Genomic DNA, 23,387 nt, shown 5'->3' on the forward strand with positions numbered 1-23,387 from the left:
AATTTTGATGGAATAAATTTTGTCTGTAATACATCTACATTTAAATCTCCACTGGGAATATGGGCATAGCTCCCTCTTCCCAGATTGTTTTGCGTGCATCACACACATACTTTCTTTCTGAAGAATGAGAATGTTTCTAGAGAATGTTTTCCTGAGAATGGTTCTAGAGAAGTTTTGAATCAGGCCCTTTATAAGTTAGGTGAATGGGAGGGACCTCTTCTGTTTTCCTGTGTTGTCCCCGAGACAGGCAGACTTGGTACAGGTTCTTAACTTTTGAAGGGCCTCTAAAAGGGAGAAGGTAATCCTGGCACTTTAATATTAGATAGCATTAACTTGCTTTTACAGCACCATGACTCAGCCCCCCCGGATGCAAGAAAAATTCTTCCCTATCACGTGGCCAGCCCTGCCATTCATGGATAAACTTCAGATAAGCAGTTACTAACTTGTACCCATTAAACTGAAGGTATTTTCCAGAAAGGGAGAAAAAGCTCAGGTCCTTAATGTTTAATCAGGCAGCCCCTTATTTTGCTTTTCTGTTAGAGAATTAAACATGAATGCTTTTGGGCTCCCGCGAAGCCCTGCTGGATGTGGGAGAAGGGAGGGGTGCAATTCACAAGGGAGATTTCTGGAAGGTTGTAAAAGAAAAGGGAAGGGGACTTAATCCCTTCTCAACTCCAGTTCCCACCACCTATTGACTAAAAATGGCCCATGTGCCAGGAATTTCTGATTGAGGGACCTCAACTGGTTAAGAGCAAGCCGTAACTTTAAAATCAAATGATCGCACACAAAATGGTAAGATTTAGGATTTTGCTGTCTCTTGAGTTCCCTTTATTCGATGAGTGACTTTCTGTGGAAGAGAGAGATTTATTTTCATTTCGGTTTTTAGCTGCGTTTTTTTAAGGCACTTAAATTCTTGGTCTTTTTTAAGGCCATGTTTAAAGCTAAGACACTACGTGCAATGAGTGTCTGTGTCTCGGGGTTGAAAGCATGAGGCTACTTGCCTGATGGGCTAACTATGATACTGTTGTTTGCGGGTTGACTTCTGCCCTTACACCGGGAGGGATGAATGAAGATCACCGGGGCCCTGTAAAAGCAAGGCTTGCATGATGTGAGACTGTTGGGTCCTTCAGGGCTGCCCTTCAGACACGTTCTTGCACTGTTTTGGATACAGTGCTGCATGAGACCATCTATGTACGGGACAGGGAGATGTTACCTGGAACCACTTCTGGCCTTCCTGTGACTCCTAAGGCAGTCAGCGTTGCTGTTGTGTTGTCAGTATGTGAGTCACACACAGTTTCTGATTTGTCAGATTTGTTTTCTCTAAAAGTGGAAGTGTCTCTGTGCAAAGCAGAAAGCAGGTGCACAAAGGGAGTGCAACGAGCCTGCCCTTTGTTGGTGCAGGGGCAAGTAGCAGATGAATATTTTAAATCCTTGATTTCTGTGAAATAATCATTAATGCAATGGAACGGTACAAATCATCCTATTTTTCTGCTTTTGTGCAGTGATAATGTGCCTTCTGCTAAATTTGATAGATTAGCTTTTGTTTACCATTTCCTCAATCTTGAGACCCCTTAGAGCTTACATTGCCAATTAGTCTTAACTTGCTTATTTTAGTGCAGAAGGAACGCTGCTAAAATTGCCAGGCCCCATTATCTCAAATAATTTTCTTTTTCTATTCAGATCCACATCTTGGGTCAGTGCAGACTCACAGCATGTTACTCCATTCACTTGTGACTCTATGACAGTATTTGTTACACTTACACATATGCTGGGATATTTTAAGATCGGGGGTGTGTGTATACATGCATATATAAAGTATGTTTATATATAAATATTTATGCTAAGAAATGTATCTCTCATCTGTCATTAGAATTTAAAGCAGCGAGTTGAATATTCTGACCTTTGTAAAGCTTTCAGCTAGAGTGACAAACCTTTAGGCAAAGGCCACAGATATATATCTTACATGCAAATTAAAAGGGGATGTGGATTTCCTGTGGCAGCTTCCAGTCCAAATTACTTAATATGTATAGGAGAACCATCAATCTGCTGCTATGCCGATAACTCTGGACTGAGCTGAGCAATGCTTTAATGGTACTGAGCGGTGCTTCACAGTGATTTAACTCCGGAAGAGAAGGCTGCAACATCCACAAGGAAAAGATGGGGAACTCACTACTCCATCACCCTGAACGTGGGTGAAACATAAAGGTTATTCCTGGTGCCCATGGAATGTTTTAAGGACTGAGAATTAGAACCAAACTCTTGAAATGACTGGGAAGAAAATCCATTCCTGTGGACTTGACACCCACAGGGAATGATGTTCTTGATTTCACATTCCTGTTCCTCGCCGGTGGTACCTCTGCGCACTGTCGTGATTGATTTGGGGCAGGAGGCAGCAGTAGGGCAGGTGCAGAAAAGCCAATGCTACTTGTGCCAATAACTGCCTTGGATCTGATCCTTCACCTGGGTGTCCATTGGGTAGATGTGTACCCTCTGTGGCCACCACGCCACACAGACTTGTGGCGCCGGCTGGGCCTTGTTGGTGCTTCTCAGGGCTAGCACTTGGAGCAGGCTGCTGGCACAGCACCTGGCCCGGCTCCTGTCTGGACCCTTGTGGGGCTCTAGTGGTCCTAAAATGTTGTCCCGCTCCCTTATCTCTGAGTTCAAAATGCCTTAAATAAGAGGAGGACAGTGTTACGGTACACACATAGCCTGGTATGTGGATGATCGGGATTTTGGGGGGCTGTGGACCAAATGGGGAAGTTAGCCAAATGGGCAAGAGTAGATCCATCCTACCCCAGTTAGACTGCAGTGCTAACTAGCTATGGACAGAAGTACACCAGCTGCATGTCTGTGGTCTACGTCCAGAGCTTGTTTCAAGACTTAGAGCATTAAATACCTAGTGCCCTGCATTGACCAGTTTGCATCAGTGCCTCTTCTGGGATCAGCGCACTGACTTTTCTTTCTTCTTTCTCATATGTCCTCGCTGTTTGTTCATATAGCTTATCTGAATGTGTTTTATCTGCATTTTTACTTTTATGTGCTCTCTCCACTCCGTTATCCTAGATAATTGAGATTTGACTTTGCCAATGCATTAAATTTTAACCTCCTCCTACTATAGCACTGAAAACTGTGCAAAATAGAAGCAGTTGGTTGTGATTAGTTGTCAGAATCACAAAGGGCAACAAAGTTTCAGTAAAAAACACATCTTCTCAGTTGGAAATGGTTTTGCTGCATTACTCAAACTGAATTAAGGGGGAAAAAAATGTGATTGAAGCTAGGTGCGTATTTTTCAATGAAATAGGGAGATGCAGGTAGTGCTTCAGGACTGTACTGTGTTTTTTTAACCCAAACGTGTCTGGAGAAGCCCTTGGAATCCTATATGGAATTTCTTGTCGAACCAATGCAAAGACCCATAGCAGATTAATGACCATCATATTCTCTAACTACAAGTCACATGGTTCCGTCTTCTGCCTTGTTTATCCCTGGGATTTAATATGCCTCTTCAATGTCATTATTTGGTGATGTGACCGTCAAGTTTTAGCTATTCTTGGGGGATGCTCCCTCAAACTTCTGCTAGGTCTTTTCTGCTCTTGTAGAAGCAATTCAGAGCTGGGGACACAGACTGCATAGATGGGCATCATCGATTGCGTTAGAGCATCACCTGCAGGTCAAGGGAGCTGATCCTTTCCCTCTACTCAGCACTGCTGCAACACAGTGGGATTGCTGTGTCTAGTTCTGGACTCCCCAGTACAGAAAGGACGTTGACGTACTGGAGTGAATCCAGTGAAGGGCCATGATGGTGATTAAGGGTCTGGAGCATCTGACGTATGAGGAGAGAGGCTGAGAGAGCTGGGACTGTTCAGCCTGGAGAAGAGGAGGCTCAGGAGGATCTTAGCATGCGTAAGTGCCTGACCTGGGGGGCAAAGAAGACAGAGCCGGACTCTTCTTTGCAGTGCCCAGGGACAGGACAAGAGGCAATGGGCACAAATTAAAACACAGGAAAAATTTGCTTAAACATAAGAGGAAATGGTTTTTTGTTTGTGTTTTATTTTTATTGTGGGGATGGTTGAACACTGGAACAGGTTGACCAAAGAGGGAGTGGAGTCTTCATCCTTGGAGATGCTCAAAACCGAACTGGACACAGTGTTGGGCAACCTGTGTTGACCCTGTTTTGAGGAGGGGAGCTGGACTAGGAGATCTCCAGAAGTGCCTTCCAGCCACAGCAATGCTGCGTTTCTAGGAATAGTGACACGAGTTTGAAATACACAGTTGTTTTTCATTTTGTTTGGGGGTTTGTTTTTCATTGGTTGGTTGTGGTTTGGGTTTTGGGGTTTTTTTTAATCTTCCCATTGAATTTGGATTTTTGCTAAATAGGAAGGATTTAATAACACCCCCTACTAATTCTTGCACAGAAACAGAAGCTGTCCACTTGTGGCTCATAAGAATGAGAGACCAACACATGAAAACACATTTGTATCATTTTTTGGTTGAGATTGCTGCCTCCAAAGAGACTACAAAGGAATCAACTGTGTCAGAAACAGGAATTATATATAATAGACCAGTCATTAACAGATCCAGATGGGGGGGTGGCACTTCTTTTTTTTTTAGGTCAATCACTTTTAGTGGAAGGGCTCGGCACTGAGCAAATTCATTCAGTTCCTACTTTTATGAAAACACAAGGTAATAAGCGTTCTTAAAAAATAAAGGCTTTCAGCAGCAATGAGAAATAATAGGGGGGAAATGCTCCCTTTTAATGGTTTGTAAGGGCGGCAGTTGCCAGTGTTATTAATTTACCAAATGGCCTCAATTTGTGGGACTCAACAGGGTTCACAGAATGGTTATTTTTAATAAATACTTTGCTGGAAGCTGGTTTCCGGTCCTCTGTTCAGCAGTGAAACTTTCACTTCACTGGAAATTATTTTTGTCAGTTGGAAAAGGTTATTTTCTGGTGAAGCCTGACCCACAGGGGTTACCCAAAGAACACCCAGAAATAAAACTTACTGAGGATGATTTTAATGAGGTATTTTTGTATTGAGTAAGTGGCTGTGCTGAGACAAGAGGATGTGCAATTAAGAGACATCAGCAGCCTTGGCTCTTCACTTAAATTTTTTGTAGGGTTTTCTTTCAGGGCAGGAAGAAGTGAATGAGGGTGCTTAATCTGTGTTGCATCTGATAAAATCACTGAAGGCTTTGGGATGATGTTTGAGCCATTAAAAGCTGTTGTTCTAAGCTGTTGGTGGAAGATGGTACCTGGGTATTGTTCTGATGTAAAACAAAAACTTCTTTGGCTTCCAAATCAAGGAGAAATCTTGACATCATTGCTGTCTGATGGGTCATCTCCTGGCCATCAGTAAGTAGTAAATAAGAAATCAGATAGGCATTTCTTCAGAGGTAAGAGATCAGATGATGGGAAACACCTATTTTTCAGTTCTGACTAAATTAGTCCTGCCCATTCCTTTGTGGTTCCTCAGCAGTACGTAAAATGCTGAGAGCTAAAGCAAACTTGTATTAATTTTACCCATAGGCTTTGTTCAAAATACTAATCGTTCTGTATCCTGGTATGCTCCTTCTCTGTCCTTTTGCAATAGAAACTGCCCAGTTTCCTCTGTCCAAGTTATGCATCAAGGAACATACAATGACAAAAAAGTGCTGAGCTGAGAGCGCTTGCCACAGTGGGTGCAGGCTGTGTTTTGGCTACTAATACTGACAGCCAGGGGCAGTCTGCTCCCCCAGCCCTCCTAGCTTGCTCGTGGGACCCAAGCTGTTGTCAAAAAGCTGTTCTTAGGAAAGCAGTAATATTTTCTTTTCATCCCTACCGTTTCTTGAAGTAAGCTGGGACAAAGCTGGTTGCACCGTATCTCAGCCTTTGCGCAGGAAGGTTTGGTGAGATATTGCTGTGCTCTGGCTAAACTGGACTGCGGTAACAAAACATGGCAATTTTGACCGACCGTGAGGCTTCAGCCTGTGGCTGCTGGGTGTGGGATGCCCGGTCCTGGATCTCGGCGCTGAGCAGACCTGGGTGACATAGTTCTGTAGGAAGGATGCCCAGAGGGGGCTAAAACACTCAGCAGTTTATGGGTCCAGATGCACCACGCAAACGGCAGCACAGATGAGTTCAGTGTCCCATGATGGCCTCGGATTGGCCCCCACCAAGAGGTTTTCCCATCCCTTGCAAGCACATCTTGTTAAGTTTTCATTAGGAGGCTGTATCAAAGAGCCTGAACAAAATGTGCGTGTTTGTAAATGAAGCTTAAGCTATCAAAAAAAATTATTAAAAACATGCTGAACAGAAAGAATCCATTTCAAGGCAAAAACCCTTGCAGGAAGGATTTTCTGGTTGTTGACTGAGGCAGCAGCGAGGTCTGGACCCTCTGATAATGAGGCTTTAAATCCTGCGTGGGCTGGCACTGCAGAATTTTGATATGTTAGCTCTGCCGCTAACTGGTTTCTCTCACGCGTTAGCGGTGCTCTTGCTACAGGCTCACGTTAGCGAGGTGCCTTCCTGTCGGTGTAAATAGTGCTGATGCCACAGAGCACATTAACAGGCTGGTTTTGATAAAGGACGAATTTATAGAGTGGTCTCTGCAATCAGGCTGTCAGAACTGCTCTTAGCCCCACTGCTTGTGTTGAGGATATTAATTAGCACTGAGAGAACAGTTTTAACTGCTCTCAACTCAGAAGTTGAGGCACTTCACAGGACTGCGGTAGCCCTGACAGGGTTGTCATGGAGCCGTGGCACTAAACTTAAAATTGTCAGGGTGATCCAGCTCCCTTTGTTTTGTAAAACAGCACGTGTGCTTTAACTCTGTAACCCTGAAACGTCACAGCTGCTTGAACTGGTGTGAAGAATATTACCTGAATGCACAGCTCAGGCTCATCAGAAGGGGAGGAGGAGGGAATTGCATGCCCTTGCCCCGTGGAATTCTCTCCACGCGGACACACAGCTGTCTGGTGGTGCAATGCCATGTAAAGTCTCTGTGGGGTACATTAGGAGACATTTGACTACGAATATGCCACCCAGTCCTTGTGCATTGTTGTCAACCCATTTCCAATAAGACAGATGCTGTTCCTGGTGATGCAGTGTTATCATAACAGGGGCTCTTTTTGAGCCTCGCTTAGCGCAGGTGTTACTCCATGGTGCCTCCCCCAGTGCTCTGCCGGCCCCCTGCTAACTCAGGGGTTTATCTCCTGGTTACCAGTTGCATCCACTAGGATGTTAGATGGCAAAATAATTTTACTTGCTCTTTAACTATTTTTGCAGTTAACCAAGGCTGATGCTGACTTGGTTAACTGCTGTTACCAGCTTTGCTTGTGCCACACGGGCAGTGAGAGTTTATCTAGAAAATCCAGGTCTGCTGGAACTGACACTTCAGTCTGGTCCTGGATGTAACTATTGCTCTTTAACCCTTCCTGTCCAGAGGTGGCTTGCTGTACAGCTTTCCATCTTAAAGGATTGCTTGTTGCCAAATGCCGAGTGCTGTCATGTCCTCTATAATTCACTGCGGTCAGTCGTATCCTTGCCTTTTGTAGTGGATAAAACAGTCTGGGAGTTTTGTGCTTTCTCCGCTTCTCACCTTCACAATTTGGCCTGTTCTGATGACTTTGTTGCTGCTGTTGCAATTGTTCATGTCTAAGGCTGTGGTTTACAAAGATTTGGTTTTATGTATCCCTTGTCTCCTCAGTATACCCCTAAAGTGTTACAAAATGAGAGTTCAGATAGCTTGGGAAAAAAAAACAAACCAACAAACCCCTGTGAAATTGGCAGTAGGTTGCCTGTTGCTGTTAAGAGTAGCAAGGCAAGCCCTGGTTGACCTGATGCTTAACTGAAAATTTCATGACCTTTTTCAAATCAAAGAACAAATCCCCCTCCTTTCAATTACTAATATCTCGTGTCTTGAAAATATGATTATGCTATGTGTCAGGTCATGTCATAAAATGAGCTTTGGTTCCAGATATTCAATTAAAAGGTCCTCCAGTTCTCTACTGGTAGGACAAAAGCGAATTAACCTTTCAGTAACATCTCCAAATGCCTTTCTCAAATCTGCCTATGGATTCAAAAACTTCTGTAGCTACACGAATTGTGTTGGTTTAAGCAGTATACCCATTTTCAGCTCTTATCTGAGCAATTACTGTCTGTGGCCTGTCTTTCCTTGATTGACCAAGTAATATTCTTGTTTTAATTCTAGTTAATCGCTTGGGACTCTTGAAGTAGAAACAGGCTTTGCTTTACTCTGCGGTCTACAAGCGCCCGGGCTGGCTTTGATAGCTGTGCGATGCGCTGCTTTCACTTGCTTAGAATTGCAGTCATTTAAAAACCAATAGCGGAGGGCAGCATCTACCCCTGTTATTTAGACGGCGATGATTTCAAGCAGAGATGGGGAGTCGGAAAGTCATTCCCTGCTCTGCACTTTGCACGCCGAGGGCTCCATCCTGCCATGTGCTGAGCCCTCGGGGTCCCCGATGCTTTTGCAGTTGAGTGAATGGAGTCAGCACCTTGCCGCCGTGCTCCCCGGGAGTCGCTTAACCTCTTCCTGACTCCATTTAACCTTGGGTGTAATGGCAGAGGGGGATAATTGTGTCTGTCTCTCCTAGGGGCAATTTGAAGCATAATTAATTGATATTAGTTAAAGCGTTTGAGATCACCCGTTGAGAGGTACTAAAGGAAGCTGGGGGCTGAAGGAGGAGTAAAGCCCTTCCTCATGCTGAGGGTAGAGCACAGACAGCACAAATGCCACGGTCTCACAAATCACTGGGCTTTCAAATCTCTAAGGATTTGCCAGGACTTCACTATGAAAATACTGATAGTTTAAGTTAGCATATTTGATATGTAAACAGCCTACAACATTACAATATATGCATGTTTAAAGTCTCTCTTTGAAAAATCTCACATAAAATACATGCACGCCACTTTGTTACATTACTTATTGGATTTTATTATGTACAAGATGCTAAAAGCACACACAGAAAAAACATGGGAGGGGTTAGACATCATTCTGTATTAGCAGTGGGCAAAAAGTATCAGGTAGCGCTTTCTGAAGTCAAAATGCCTGATCTGCACATAGAGCCACTTCGGTTGGGAAGCTGACATTAGGGTCAGTGGGGGCTGTCCTCGCCTGACCCATGGGGCTGGCACGATGCGGCCCCCAGCTGCTCAGGGGACGATACAAGGACAGCAAAACCGTATCACCTCTGTGGAAGCATCAGCTCAGCGATGGGAGTCAAGGACAGGGGTGGAGAACCACTGTGTGAAAGCATCTTTTTTAGAAAACAGTTTCCTTTCAGACTAAAAATGACTAGTGATGGGGAGTGTGAATTCCCTGCCTGAATTTGACGGGCTTCAGCTCTCAGCCGGCTCTGGAGGTTACTTAGCCTTTGGCACCCAGCTTGGATAGCTTGTTAGAATGAAAACTAGACTGACTCTTTTTGATTTCTAGCACTTCTTAATCTTTGGAGTTAAGCTATTGGCACACGGAGCTTCCTGACTCCCTTTGCCATGAAACGTGCCTTCCAGTCCTGTTATTTTTCTTGTGGGTCTTCTGAGCCCCCTCCAGTTTGAACTCATTCTTCATCTGTTGACCCAGAAGTGCAAACAGCGTTTTGGAGGTGCCAGACATAGAGGCCCTCTCCACACCCACTTAATATTTTCATTTATATATTCAGTGAATTTCCTTTTGACAACTCCATCATTTTCTTTCAAAGCTATATTGTTTGGATTTCTTTTGCTTCTAATACATTTAAAGCCCCTTCTATACTTAAACATCATTATTACCTCTGCTGACTGTAGATACTGCTTTGATGTCCATTTGCTTCCTTTATCTATTTTATACAAATTGTTAGCTTTTGATTTATATTCATTAAAAACAGCTTCACCTTTCTTCTATGTGCTATGCTAATACAGCTTCCACTCCTCTAAGAAAACTGAATTAACCTTGTACTTTTCAGCTGTAGAGAGGTTATATTATATCACCGGGCTTTGTAGTTTCAAATTAAACAAAGCATGAAGTAACTTACAGGACGTTTTTCATATTTAAGCAAGTAGAAACCTGTGTCTTTTGGAAAGAGAATTTGATTCCTTTGGGCAATTCTGAAAATTTCTCACAATTTTATTTTAAACGTAATAAGGTGACTGTTGTCCAACAGGGTGCATCTATTTCATGCACTACTCTGGAGACATCTTTATAATTGCCATCTGGTTCTATTACTTTTGTACACTGGAGTTTTAAGAATCTCTACGTTTTTCTTTTGACTTGCTATCATCTCTAAACAATTCACTTGGTTAAAAAAAGAAACTCTGTCCAATGAAAAATTCTCCATGTGAATGTAATAAAGATAAGTAAGTTATTCACTTGATTGTTCCGTGGCTTTGAAATCCTCTTTGTATCCCTTCTGCATCCCTTGGGACCCTGCAATCATGGGAAATGTTTACAGTTCTGAATAGAGGATGATATTTCTGTGGATTTATTGAATTGTTACCACAATGTATGCTTGATTACTCTTATGTTTGGGGCAACGTGCACTTGGTTTTTAATATCAGTTTTGTGTCTTTCTTACCTTACTTGACAAATGGGTTTGTATTGTTTTTTCCTCAGTCTGATCTTCGTTTTTAAAAAAAAAAAAAAAAGGCAGTTTGCAAAGTGATATGAGCACTTAGGAAGTTTTTCTATTTCCCTATGTGATATCTTCGTTTTACATCATGTATTCAAACTTTTTGTGGCATTCCATTGGAAACCACATCTAGCTCAACCTTTATTTCTTCTTTATTTCTTCATTTCTTTATTTCTTCAGAAATTCTTCAGAATCCTTAAACCTGTGTTTCCATGAGGATGAATCCAGCTTCTGTGCTGGCCTGTTCCACACCTTTCTGTGCCCAAATCAAAGCCAGCTTTGTTGGTTCTTTCCTCAAAGACACCCAGAGAAGACGCTGTACCATGCGGTTGTTCCTGCTATCAGTAAATTCAGTCCACAGGAAATAAGCTGGGCTATATATTTTCCATCACTTCATCTCCCAAAAGACCCACTATCTTTCCTTTAAATGCCTCTCTAATTAGAGGAGATTTAATCTGACTCCCTCTCCAGCCCCTCAGTGCTAATGGGTCTGAATGAAGCCTGCTTGCTTGATTTCCCTCGTCTGTTGTTCATCAGCCATTCCTCTTGAATTTTTTACCCACGGAAACCATATTTTTCAGGTACTGGATCAGTTGAGAACTACTTGGTTTTCAAGGTGAGGAATGTGACGGTGCCTGCCGTGACTGTTCTCTAGTGTGCTTTCCCAGCCCTTACCAACTTCGCAATGTGAAAAACTCCGTAGAGAATACTGGGTTCCTGTAAAACTTTAAATTTGTAGTGCAAAGGCAAAGCGAGCTTAAAACTCCTGTATTGCAGATGTGTTACCATATGGATCCACAGACTTGTGGTTTAAGCAGGCAGCCCTGGTACCCTGGCACTGGCAGGCTTCAGCGGTCAGGCAGAGCAGATACCACCCCGGGCTGCATGGGGGGGCCTCTGAAGTGCAAAATTCCGAGCACGGAGAGGTGAGGATGTCTGGCCAGAGCTGTAATAAAGGTGTATCGTTTGCTGATTGTGAACGGAGAGTGGCCTTAACACATGCTACCGCACGCGGATCAGGCGTCAAGCTCTCTTGCTTTCCTGCCAGGTGGTGCCAGTGTGTTTCTGCATTGGGAAATGAAGTTAGCTCAAGATTTGCAGAAGTGATTAGAGGTTTTGAGCGCCAGTGCTGGGATCCTGTGGAAAGGCTGGATGTTCCAGGAGCAGATTTCTTTCAGATTTCTCAAGTCAGGGACAGGAAATTACTGTTCAGTTCACATCTGCTGTTAACCTTGTTAAGATCAAATTTGACAATGATGTAAAAACAAAGAAACCAGATTGGTAAAGCAAAGCCCTGCACCTACGTTAGAAGGCTCTGCTCCCAGAAGTGCTGCTTCCAGTGCTGCTCAATTGAAAGTCCACCTCTTGGCTTTGTAGGAAGTCTGTGCGCCTACCATACTACCCAGATTTTTCTATTGAAATGAAATAGAATGAATCTTCCCACTTCTTTAGTCCATAGTAACTTACTGTCCTATAAATACTACTGAGAAGGGGGCAGGACCTTTTGGTTCTTGACACCTTACCCGCAGCTTCAGATGCCACTAGTTTAATCTCTTTCCATTGCAGCCCATCTGGAAAATCCTTTGTATGGAGCCTGCACACTTCCTATCCTCATGTAAAGTGCTCAGTACATTTCCTTTCTTTGCACTTTCCAATCTGGAAGATAGTGTTAACACTTAAAATAAACGTGTGATAGTGGGTGTGAAGAGGGAATGGGGAGAACAAGTTTTCCGTCTGTCAAAATGAAGACATCAACCTCTGCTTTTATTTTTTTTGGCATGTGTGCTTTAAATAGAATGACTGGGTTGGGTGACTTCCAAGTGTTTGCTGCATTTGGCAATCCTTCTAAGTTGTAACAGATGAAGTTCTGCTATTCCATATGATGTGCTCCTTCCCCTTTTTCGGTGACTCCTTGAAACTCCTTGGGAATTCAGCACAGCGTTCACATCTGTTCCATGGATGGATATCCAAGGCTAACAAAATGCCTACTGGACTTGGAGTCAGCTCTGCCAAAAGCCATATGGTTGTGTTTTAGTTTTGCAAGCACAGTGCAGTAAAGAAAGGAGGTTGGGCCAAGAGAGAATTGAGGGGAGGAGGGATGGAGCTTCAGATCAGTAAATGAAGGTAACTTTTTGTCGTTTAGTATTGGAGTGAAAAGATGAGGTCACAAAGAAGAGGAAATAAAAGCTGTGGGCTTAAGTTCCTCTGCCCATTGTTTTGGATTACACGGCACTCCTCTGTGTGCTGTTGTTGACCGTAACCTCAAAGCATGTTTGATTTTGCCTGTCTCTTCCAAAATTCCATAACAGTCTAGATAATCGGATGCTCTCTTTTGGCCTTACAAGGTGTGCATCTTTTCTGAGAACCATGCCACCATGCCTTCTCAATGCCACCTATAGAACGCAGTGCAGCAGCGTGTGCAGCAGTGGCTCGCTGGGTTGGAAGGGACATCACTGGTGCTTCTCTGAGTCGTTATCAGCTAAACAGCTCTTTTCTTACCAGCCATCTACTGGCCCCTGTAAAATGGCAGCTTGCATTTTTAATAATCATTGGACTTTTCTGTGTCTGAAAGAATATGCTTGTCATTTGTTGAATCATGTTCTGGTTTTCGTGAAGAGCGTGGCTTATGGAGAGCTCTTACGTGCTGCTACTTGAGTGGGGTCTTGGAGAGAGGCTTTACTGAATGCCCAGCATCTGCGAGGTGGGAAACACATCGACTGATGTATCATAAAGGTGTTAGAGGGGAAAAAGAAGCCATGAAGTCTCGTATTTCTCTTGAAATATCTTTTGTTGAGGGTCTGAAAGTTACTGTTTGGTGAAATCTAAATTTTAAGCTCAAGATCATAAGCAGAAAGGGGAACCTGGAAGGTTTAAGTGTTTTAGGAGCCTTTATGTTTTGGTTCAAGAGTTGGAAGTGCTTTCGAGTAAACTACAACGTGTAAGCATGTGGACTAGAACAAGTGTTCTTGTTCTAGGGGTGCCTGATTTTTCTCATTTCTTGTCTCTGGAATTCTTTTTAGATGATGTCACCAGTTCTGATTTATTTGTGTAGAACAGCATTAACAAGTCAACCGAGGCAGTCACCCCACAGTACAGGACATTATCTAAAATTCGTCAAGAGACAGGCCCGACCCGAAGGCGTTTCAGTATCAGGCAGACAGGACAGGCAAGTGGTGAGAAAGAAAATGGGTCATCGAAGTGGGCTGATGGACACGCGAGCAGCCTGGAGCCCTGGCCGCCATCACCGCCTCCTCCTTCTCTTGACCTTTTTCTCCCAGGCAAATACCAAACTGCTCAACAAAGTTAATAGTTCATAAGCTGTAGAGGACCTGCACTGTCGCCCTGTGGAACACGGCTGCCATCAAGATAGACTGCCATTATGCTGCGTAAAGAGTTTAAAGCCATTAAGATGGATTTGCAGAAGTGCCTCAGTTTCCCAGGAAACATCCCCTTGACTTTTCGGTATTGTTAGTTACTGCGTAGATTCTCCTTGTATTTAGACATGTGTCTGTCATTGCAGTGCTTTCAAAATCCCATTCTGAAGAAAGAAAAAAAAAATTCAAAGCTGTGCATGTAAGCAATGAAATTGCCTTTTGGTGAAGATGAAAGGGGTGTGCAGCTTTTCCTTTGTGAAAAGGAGCGTGCAGTGTTTATGCACAGATACGGGTTTTTCTTGTCAGCTAAAAGAGTGAGTACAGTTTATGAGAGGGTGGCTGCAAGCCTCCTAAGAGGGCATTTGTTCAGTACTGACTTAGAAGTAACACAGCCACTTGTTTACCAGTATTTTACAATGATGAACAGCAGTAGCATAAGCTGTAATTGGAGCCTGTGAGCAACTCATCTGTGCTCTGTTCTGTTCCTATCCAGAAATAATAGTGGGATGAACTCTTTTGCCTTTGCTAGCGTTTTACAGGATTGACAGAAGTGTGTCTCTTCCTTTTTTCCTGGCATCTAAGCAAAAAACAGTCTCCTGAGTCTTTGCTTAGGAAAAACCTCTTTATGCTATGTTTGAAAAAAGTAGGCAGGTACATTCCTCTTCAAAGCCTTACTTAGTATTGATATTTTGAGAGCAGTTTAGATTAATCCCAGACAATAAACGTTACTTCTGAATTAAAAGCGCCCACATCTGAATCTTGAATCAAGAGATCAGTTCTTGTTCCCCTTCTGTGGCTGCTTCTAAAATGTTTGACTGAATTTAGTGCATGTTTAAGGGAGCGATGAACTGGCCTTTTGTTCAGTGCTGTGGTGGTAACAAACAGTGTCGGCCCGTCTCCCACACAAAGCTGTGGGGTTCTTGTGTGCTGCATCTGTAAAACTCTTCTGGGGCTGCCTGTTTTGTGGTGGACGGGAGGAAGGTCTCCAGGAAGGCCAGCAGCAGCCAGCCTAACCCAGGACTGGACATCTGCTCTCCATACGTGAAAGATGTGTGGCCTGTTGGACTTGCTCGTCTTCCCCTCCCTTGTGATCCCGATGGCTTAGCCTTAATGCAGACAGTTGCCAAACTCTTCTAAACACTCCCCTTGGTCTTCAACTTGGAGTTTTTCATCCGGTGACTTCCGTTCCAAATTCCAGTCTCCTGTCCACAACTGCGCCATCTTAATTCCTGTGTCCAAACGCAGCTTGTTTCTGAAGCAACAGCAGTAATAACCCACGTGGTAATGCCCATGAGGAGGTACAGCAGCAGGGAAACATTTCGGTGGTTTGTGGCTGGTGATCTGTCAGTGCTCTTATGGGACAGGCGGTAGAGCAAAGTCCCCTGCACCGTGGTCCCTCTGTGGGATGTCACTGAACTAAAAGTATACACTTAAACTGCTTGAAGTGAGAGGGATTTTAAAGGCGTGCTTAAGTTCATGTAGCTGACACATGGTCTACAGATGCCTTGTCCTGCTCTTCCCAGAACTGAAGAACCTTGGCTAGAATTACTTTCGATACAAATTTTCCATTAATTCACCTTGTGTCTTGAGTTTGTCCCAGTATCTTATTTACAACTAATGTTTATGCCGTTTCTTTCTTCCCATGTCAAACAGGGTGCCCACACTGTAAAAATGCCATTCCGCATTTTACAACCGCTGCTGAAGTCTTTAAAGAAGATCGAAAGGTAACTTGCTGTTAATAATTTCAGAGATACTTAAGAACGTTTTCTACCACTTGTACTTTACAGGCTTTGCTTATTGATCGGGTGTTAGGCTTGTAGATAAAATTGCTGTTATGCTAATAGAAATGTATCCGCATCTTAGGCATTGTATGGTTTTGGTCAAACTGAGTTACTCTGTTTTCTACTACTTGTTGTCTTTTCTTTGTAATTCTTTGTGGAAGAGTTCTTTTCTGGGAAGCAAAACACATTCTTTCTCATTGGAAGATTAATAAAAGTTAATTTATGACATCTCCATTCCCCTTCAGCTTTTGTCAGCCATAAGTGGGGCGCGTGTGGAGAAACCACAAGTTGTGTGACAGTCCTGAAGACCTCAATCGTGTAACTAATCTTTGCTTGCATAGCATAAATATAATATATTTCTGTAAGTTGGCTGACTTGAGGCCGGGATGTTGGGCCCTTCTAGGACCCTCGTGCTTTCACCTTGAAAATACATCTGATGGCTGAAGCACACCAGTTAATTTCCTTGCATCAGCCGAACCTTTTTAACTGAGTCTGTGCATATCTGGGATTTAAAAAAACTCACCTGAGCTACTGGCTTTAACCAGATGACTAGTCAGAAACCTGCTTATTATCTTTGAGTAAACTGTATTTCATTCTGATCTCCAAATTTGTTCTGACTTCACAATTGCTTCGTGTTTAGGAGTGGCATGGAAAAGATTTGGCAATTTAATTAGAAGAGGTAATTTTGAAACAGTTACGCCCCTATTAATTTGCCTGCTACCAGAAGGGAAGAATTTCTGTGGTGTTCTTTTTTCTTTTCCTCTTGTCTTTTCTGTAACTCACAGACGATGCATCAGATTGACAAGAAACAAATCATTCTGTATCACTGACTGCATAAAATTAGAAGTCCATCACTTATGCCCTCTGGCACACAGACGGTTTAGAGGCGTGCAGCTTTCAGTTCTCTTACTGCTGGAAATTTGTGTGCTCAGATCTCTGAGAAAATTATCCTTGTTTTTCCACTTTTCTGGTAGTTCCCAGTGAAACCTCTCTTTCCTAAACTCATTAAAATTTCACTCAGAGGAGATGAAGCAAATGTACAAAACAATGTGAGACTTGCTTATTAGAGCCCCAGGATGTATTAACAAGCAATCAGAATCATGGCGCAGTTCACTGGACGTGGTGGTGGTGGTAAATGCAGGGTTGTGCAGCTTTCGGTTCAGACTGCTGGTTATGAAAGGACTCCAAGAGCAGAGCAGTGATTGACGGTTGCAACTCTTGACTTCAGTTTAAGGCTGAAGTGGGGAGGTATAAAATGTAATGAGTTGAAACAGGAGAGCCAGTAGGGATTATTAAGGCTGGTACAGTTTCAGAGAGGTGTGAGCAGTTAGGGAAAATGATGTTATTCCACCCTGGTGACTTGTGAAAGTGCCAGGGATTGATTATCGGGGAGCCCTATTTAATTGTGTATAGCCATAATCTGCCAAGATGCTTCTTGCTGCCAGTTTGTGCCCTTGTGGAAAAGAAAATAAACCTGTTTAAGACTTCAGAAGGGCATATGCCTGTTCCCACAAGCAGCGCTGGGAACATTACCGTGTTTCAAACTGGGCCGAGCCCTCGAACTTTGGCTAATGCATAGTTCTGTATGGTTTTAAACTTCTGTAAAATTGCTGCTTAAGAGGGAAGAAGTATTACTTTCAAAAACAGGGAAAGATTACTAATTTTCATTGTTAATCTGTAGTAATGTCTGTCCTCCCCGCCCCCCCCCGGCTTCCTCCCCAGCCCCCGGAGAAAGGTTTTTTCGCTTTAACAGAGTATGGTAGCATTTATACTGTATCTTCAATAGGGGTGGTCCTTTAATTAAACGTTTAATTCTGCAGAAGCCAAAGAACAATCAAAAACATTCCAGCCTTGGATTTGTTATAAATGGTAGCTTAAAAGGTATCCTTTGGGAGACTTTGAGTCTTTACATTGGAATTTTGAAGATGAGCAGAGCTTGAAGCTGTTAAATACGTGTCTCTGGCTCTGCGGATTTGCTCCAAGGGGGTGATTTTGGCGCAGAAGACACCTCCCCGCCCCGGGGTGGTGTGTAATGCCGTGTACTTTTTCATCATCTGCACTGCTGGAGTCAGAGTTTAAAAACACAATGCTCGGAACATCGGCCCCGAATGTCAGTTCTTGTTGGCCACATCACTGCTGGTGGTTTGAGCAGAAATGCGGAGCCTGCACGCTCGCCTGGGGCAGTGGTGTGGCTATTGCGAAACACTGCTCTGGGTGTAACCCCTAAACCAGAGCCTCCGCATCTCTCCATCTACCTGGAGAAATTCAGTGCCAGTAAGACCAGATCAGTGGAGAGGCTACTCTAGCGAAGCAGTTAGCATATTGCTTTCAGTTATTTAAAAAGAAGAAAAATGAGGAAAAAAAAAAAAAAAAGCTATCTGAAGCATTCTTGCCTTGAAGCATCGTGGCCTTTGCATGCAGCTGCCTTTGGCCTGTGCTCCACAGCTTGAGTTTTGGCAATGACCAGTGTACGTCAGAAAATGCAAATGTGAGGATTGTCACTTTGCTGAACAGATTGAAGAGCAGGAAGGCGTGTTCACTAGCTACTCCAGAGACTCTTGAAAGGGCACCAGCTAAATCTTCAAAAAAAATCTGCATTCTGCCTTTTGGCTGATCCTAAAGTTCAGCTTGAAGGAACTGATTTGTGATGCTCCAGCTTGGAATTGCTGAAGGAAAGCTCTTGACTCCTCAAGGCCTCTCAGTAACAAATCTCTGGAACTCCCCCCAGGGGGCTGGTGTTTGACTAGTCTTCTCCGTTTTAACAGAAGACTATTCCTGTACAAAGGCACTGACTAAAGCAGAGCACTGCAGCTGGGTTCTGGTGAGCTTGTACAGAAACAGCCATGGCAGAGGTTCCAGCCGATGGGGTGAGCTGGGGTGGTAGCCAGGGGGTGCAAGTCAGCAGTGACACTGGTGAGTCCCCAGGGTGTATCGTGCATTGGCTTTGTCGGCGTGTTTCTGGGCTTCAACCATGGTTTAAAATCATGGTACCAACCAAATCACTGTACAGAGTTATCCAAATGAGCTAAATATCTGAGTTTGACCAAGAATTTGATCCTTATTTGCTTAAAAAGCATGAGTTGAATTTCTTTTTAATTAGCCTCATTAAATATGGTGATGTTAGTGCTGTACGTCATGGTGCCTGCTAATGGATCTTCCCTTTGCAAATATGCCTGCTTCGAGAACAGCTGATGAATTGCAGCTATGGTAATGCTGCTGTGGCACATCGGGGCAGCTAATAATGAATCTTCCATTTGCAAAGCCTCTCACGTTGAGAACAGTAGCTGAATTGAAACAAGCTTTAGCAGAACAGCTCGTAACTGCCGTTAGGATCCAGAACAGCTAATATAAACAGAAACCTATGGAGTAATCATAGAGAAGAATGCACATCTCTCTTATTCCTAGGTGCTTTTAAGACATTTGGCAACAACAGACTTTTTTCTAATAATCAGGTAATTGTTGTCTGGAATTGACTATACTTTAAAAATGTTGCTTGGAAGCATTCTTTTTCATGCTGCAATTTTACTTTTATTTTAATTTTTTTCAATATCAATATATTCAAAAATCAATATTCAGTTAGTTATTCACTTCCATTTTCATAACAAAAGTCAATATTAGCTCCAGCAGAGATTTATTTCCTTGAATCAATAAACCAGTGTATGGCAGTACATATTTTAACAGGAGAGCAACTAGGATTGCAGGGATATTTTTACTATATCATCATATGGTGACTGAGAGACAAACTGTTAAAGTGAAAGAGGTTTAAGAATAGAAAGGAGGAGTTACGTGGAAGGTCAAGGGATCCCACTTTCAATTTTCTGCACGTCTGTTTGAACCGCTGGATGTAATTGTGTTCCTTACCTGCAAGATCCTTCTAGAGCAAAAAGTTGTTTCATAATTCTGTTGGAAGGGAACTGTGATTCTTGATGTATGATTAGATGATACTGTAAGTACTTCTTTTCCTTTCTAAAACTTAAGCAGTAAAAAATAAGGCATCATCCTTTTGTTACAGTTGAGCCCCATGGAGATCAATGGTCACACTTTCAGCATAGCTCCACTTCTATTTAAGCACCTAAAATAAAAGTTCTGATTTTTGCAATAGGTCAGCGTTCACCATCAGACCACTTCATCTGAACAATATGCCGTGCTCTATTTCCTTTTTTAAGAGCTCTTCAGAGCTGGTCATACATTGCTCACATTCTAATGCCGTGTGGAGTTAACTTTGCAACTCCGTAGTTAAGCTCCCACTTCTTTGGTAAAACCATGAAACATTGTTGTGGGACTTCCCTTTTAAGATAAAGATATTTTCACATCCCAGATGTTGTTAGAGTTGTGTTAAAGTAGACCTACTATGGAATAAAGGAGACATGCATACTAATTTGGTATTAATTTTTATGCATTATTATTATGCATACTAACCTGGTATTATTAATTATTATAAGCTGAATAGTAGTCGTGAGGAACTACCAATAACATCAGGAAGGCTGGATGTGCTCCAAGGAACTTCCTCTGGGGTCCACAGTCTCTGATTGACTGTCTTTTCATTTGATAACTATTCTATCCTTGCTACAGCTTCTGAACAGGATGGTGATAAACCTCAACGGCATTGCCTCTGGAGAGGGAACTTGTATATAATGATGTATTGTCAATATGTAAGGCAGCACAGATATAGCACTTACGGTTTTTTCTTCCTATAATGTTTTTTCAGTGGATTTTTCCCCCTGGTTATAGGAAAGTTAGAAAAGCTCAAGAAATTAAATTTTAGCCCTAACAATCAAAATCTCCATAAAATCAATCTTGTCTTCTGAAAGCTGTTACTCTGGGTTTTTCTAGAGTGGAGAGATTCTTGCTCTCACAGATTTTTAAAGGGTTTTTTCCCTCTTAATGAGAGGGAATTAATGAGAGATTATGTCTTGGCTTCTGGATGCGTTTCAGGGATGTCTTATGCTTAATCTGTCTGAAATTTCTGGTTGAATAAAGTTAGTGTTTTTACAAGGCAAAGCATATATATAGGTCTTGCTAACCTATGCTTTCCAGTAAACTTCATGTAGCTTCTTGCTGGAAGTTGAATATGAAGATCATTTCTGAGAGCAGTATTCTCCAGAAAGCTTTAACCAGATTTTGGTAGAGTCTTTTTTGATTGTTATATTTCCTGACTCATTTTTCTTCTTTAATGATGCAGAAAAAACAATCATTGATAAGAAGATTGAGAGTGAGAGGAAAACCTCTCTGCAATATATCACCACTAACTTGAGCCAGGACTCAAGCAAAGCTTTTCTTTTCGTGGGCTGCTGCGTTTTATGTGCAGCCTTTCAGTATAGTCATGGAGTGATTCACCCTAACTGGGAACTAGTGTAGGAGACTCCTCTACCAAAAATGGAGGTTAATATTCGCAGCCCATGGTAACACAAACAGAACAAACCAAAGGGCATTGGTGCTGTTTGCTGAAATTCTGGTACGTCTCGGAGTTCAGCTGTCTGAAGTTGACAGAACTGAGATTGGAATTGGTCCTCAGTCCGGAAGTGTGTTTTGCTACAAGTGTTTTTCAGCATTACTTTTCTCTTTTTGCAGTGCGCTATATTTGATCTTCCGCTGTGAGACAGGCAAGACAATTAGGACTGTGATGCTATGGTAATGAGTGCATAGAGATGGTAGCAAGCTCTATATTTAGGCTGCCTTAACATTTCCACTCTGAAGTAATCACTCAAGCTCTCCTAAGTACTCTTACTCAGCTACTGTTGGCAGCCGGCATTTGAAATGCAGCCTCAGATACAGTCTTGGGAATTAGATGCCGGTCTATGAAATTTTTCTTGGGTCTGTATGAGTTACAAGGCTTTTGAAAATTGCCATTTCTCTTCTCTCACTGGCTGTAAAAATAACTGAACGGGAATGTATGTTCTGAAGAGCTGGGCTCAAAATGAGATTTGCAGGAGCGGCGACGAGTCCGTGGGGCTGTGTGGGAGCTTGCATCAGGAGCATTTTAGAGAATGACAGACCATGGGCATATCCTCCAGACGCTACTCCAGATATACACGTCCCTCGTCATTAGACCTGTTAGATTAGGCATAGCGTTAGGCTAACGTGACTGTTGCAGCCAGACTTAGACCGGGATCTTTGTGAATTAATTCAGTGCACAACAAATGCGCAGCTTAGACTTCCACGTTCTGTAGAGGAGAGCTGCATCTCAAGCTGACTACTAAGCATTCCTTTCAGAAGCCACCTCCATCAGTCATCTGTTTTGAGGCAACAAATGAAGATGTGCTTTAACAAGGTTAACAGTAGCTTATAGCATTGCGTTCCTCCATGCCCTCTCCTCACTGGGGGCTATTCCCACAAAAGCCTTTTTAAGTGAAATAGGGCTCTCTGTTCCAACCAAAGCCAATCTAGATGTTTCCAGAGAGGTACAGATAAAGAGGGCTTCTCTTCCATCCAGTGTACTTTTCCTAATCTCCAAGACACTATCTAAGAACAGACGGGTCATCAGTCACAAAAGTTTCATGCATCAGGCTAGCTACTAAGATCTGGATGAGTGCACATATACCCTCCCCTTTTTCTGGCCGTAATTTCTCCCTGCGTGATATTTAGAGCAGTGAGAAAAAAACAGTTTTATTTATTCTTCCTGGTTTTAGGGAACCAGGACCTCCTCTATTCTTCCTACATTAATACCGTGACATGAAATAAATGTTTGTCCCCATTGTAAGCTTTCCTTTACACAAAAGTAGCCAACAGGGCTCTAAATTTTGGCTGGCTGCTAAGGTCAGGAAGGCATAAATACTTAGATGAAACTCCTTTACAGTGTATTATTCCTAACCTTTCGTTTTAACTGGCCCTGAATGAGTAGGAGTCTTTCTGTTTACAAAAAGGGAAAAAAAAAAAAAAGTGTGATCATACCTGTTTTTAACAGCTCAAGAGCCCTGTTTCTGTAATGGCCTTATTAATGTTTAAAATAGGGAAACAGAAACCAAGTAATTAAGGTAAGAACGCTGCTCACTTTATATAGTGCTTTCCGTTGGCAGGTAGGCTCAAGTGAGATCTTACCAAGTATTGTCTTGTCAGGCTTTCAAAGCCAAAACAAAACAAGCAAATTAACTGAAGTTGGCTTTGCCACTCTCTTTAATTACTGCTAGGATAATGAGATCAGGTTTTCTCGTTTTGACAGTGTCACCATGAAACTGGAGGGCATTGTGGAATATTAAGTGATCTTTTAATTACGGAAGAACAGTTCAACTGCAACCCTAAAGTCATGCAAGCAAAAGGTATTTTGATCAGATTGATTGAAGGAGGCTCCTGGAACGGAAATTTCAAGTTAAGATGTGGCTGCTCCGAAATTAGCACTTGATACATTGTAACCCACAATTGCAAACATCGTTCCTCTAATTTGTTTGGGTTTTTTACATAGCTTGTACTTAAACCTGCTTGCTCTTCAGCAAAGCACGTAACGGGGCTGTGAAGGCAAGCCTGTACTTTCAGAGCAAGAACTGCCGCCCGCGGGAACCGTCAGTGCAAAATCACAGCAGAGGGCTCGGCAGTTTTAAGTGGAAGCTTATAAATTGTGGTTTGTTTCCTTATCAGAAATGTTGAGGGCAGCCCCTCCTTAGTACTTCACAGATTCAGGTTTCAAATGTCA

General features: G+C 42.7%; 1 protein-coding gene across 1 annotated transcript in view; it reads left to right on the top strand.

Moving 5' to 3' along the window:
• Positions 1–23,387, top strand: part of PDIA5 (protein disulfide isomerase family A member 5) — a 104,096-nt gene that overhangs the window by 75,330 nt on the left and 5,379 nt on the right. Inside the window, exon 15 of the mRNA XM_074594150.1 lies at positions 15,633–15,703. Coding sequence (XP_074450251.1) covers positions 15,633–15,703 — 71 coding nt within the window. The remainder of the gene's footprint in view (positions 1–15,632; positions 15,704–23,387) is intronic.

This window comes from Larus michahellis, chromosome 7, assembly GCF_964199755.1.
Source record: "Larus michahellis chromosome 7, bLarMic1.1, whole genome shotgun sequence".
NCBI lineage: Eukaryota > Metazoa > Chordata > Aves > Charadriiformes > Laridae > Larus > Larus michahellis.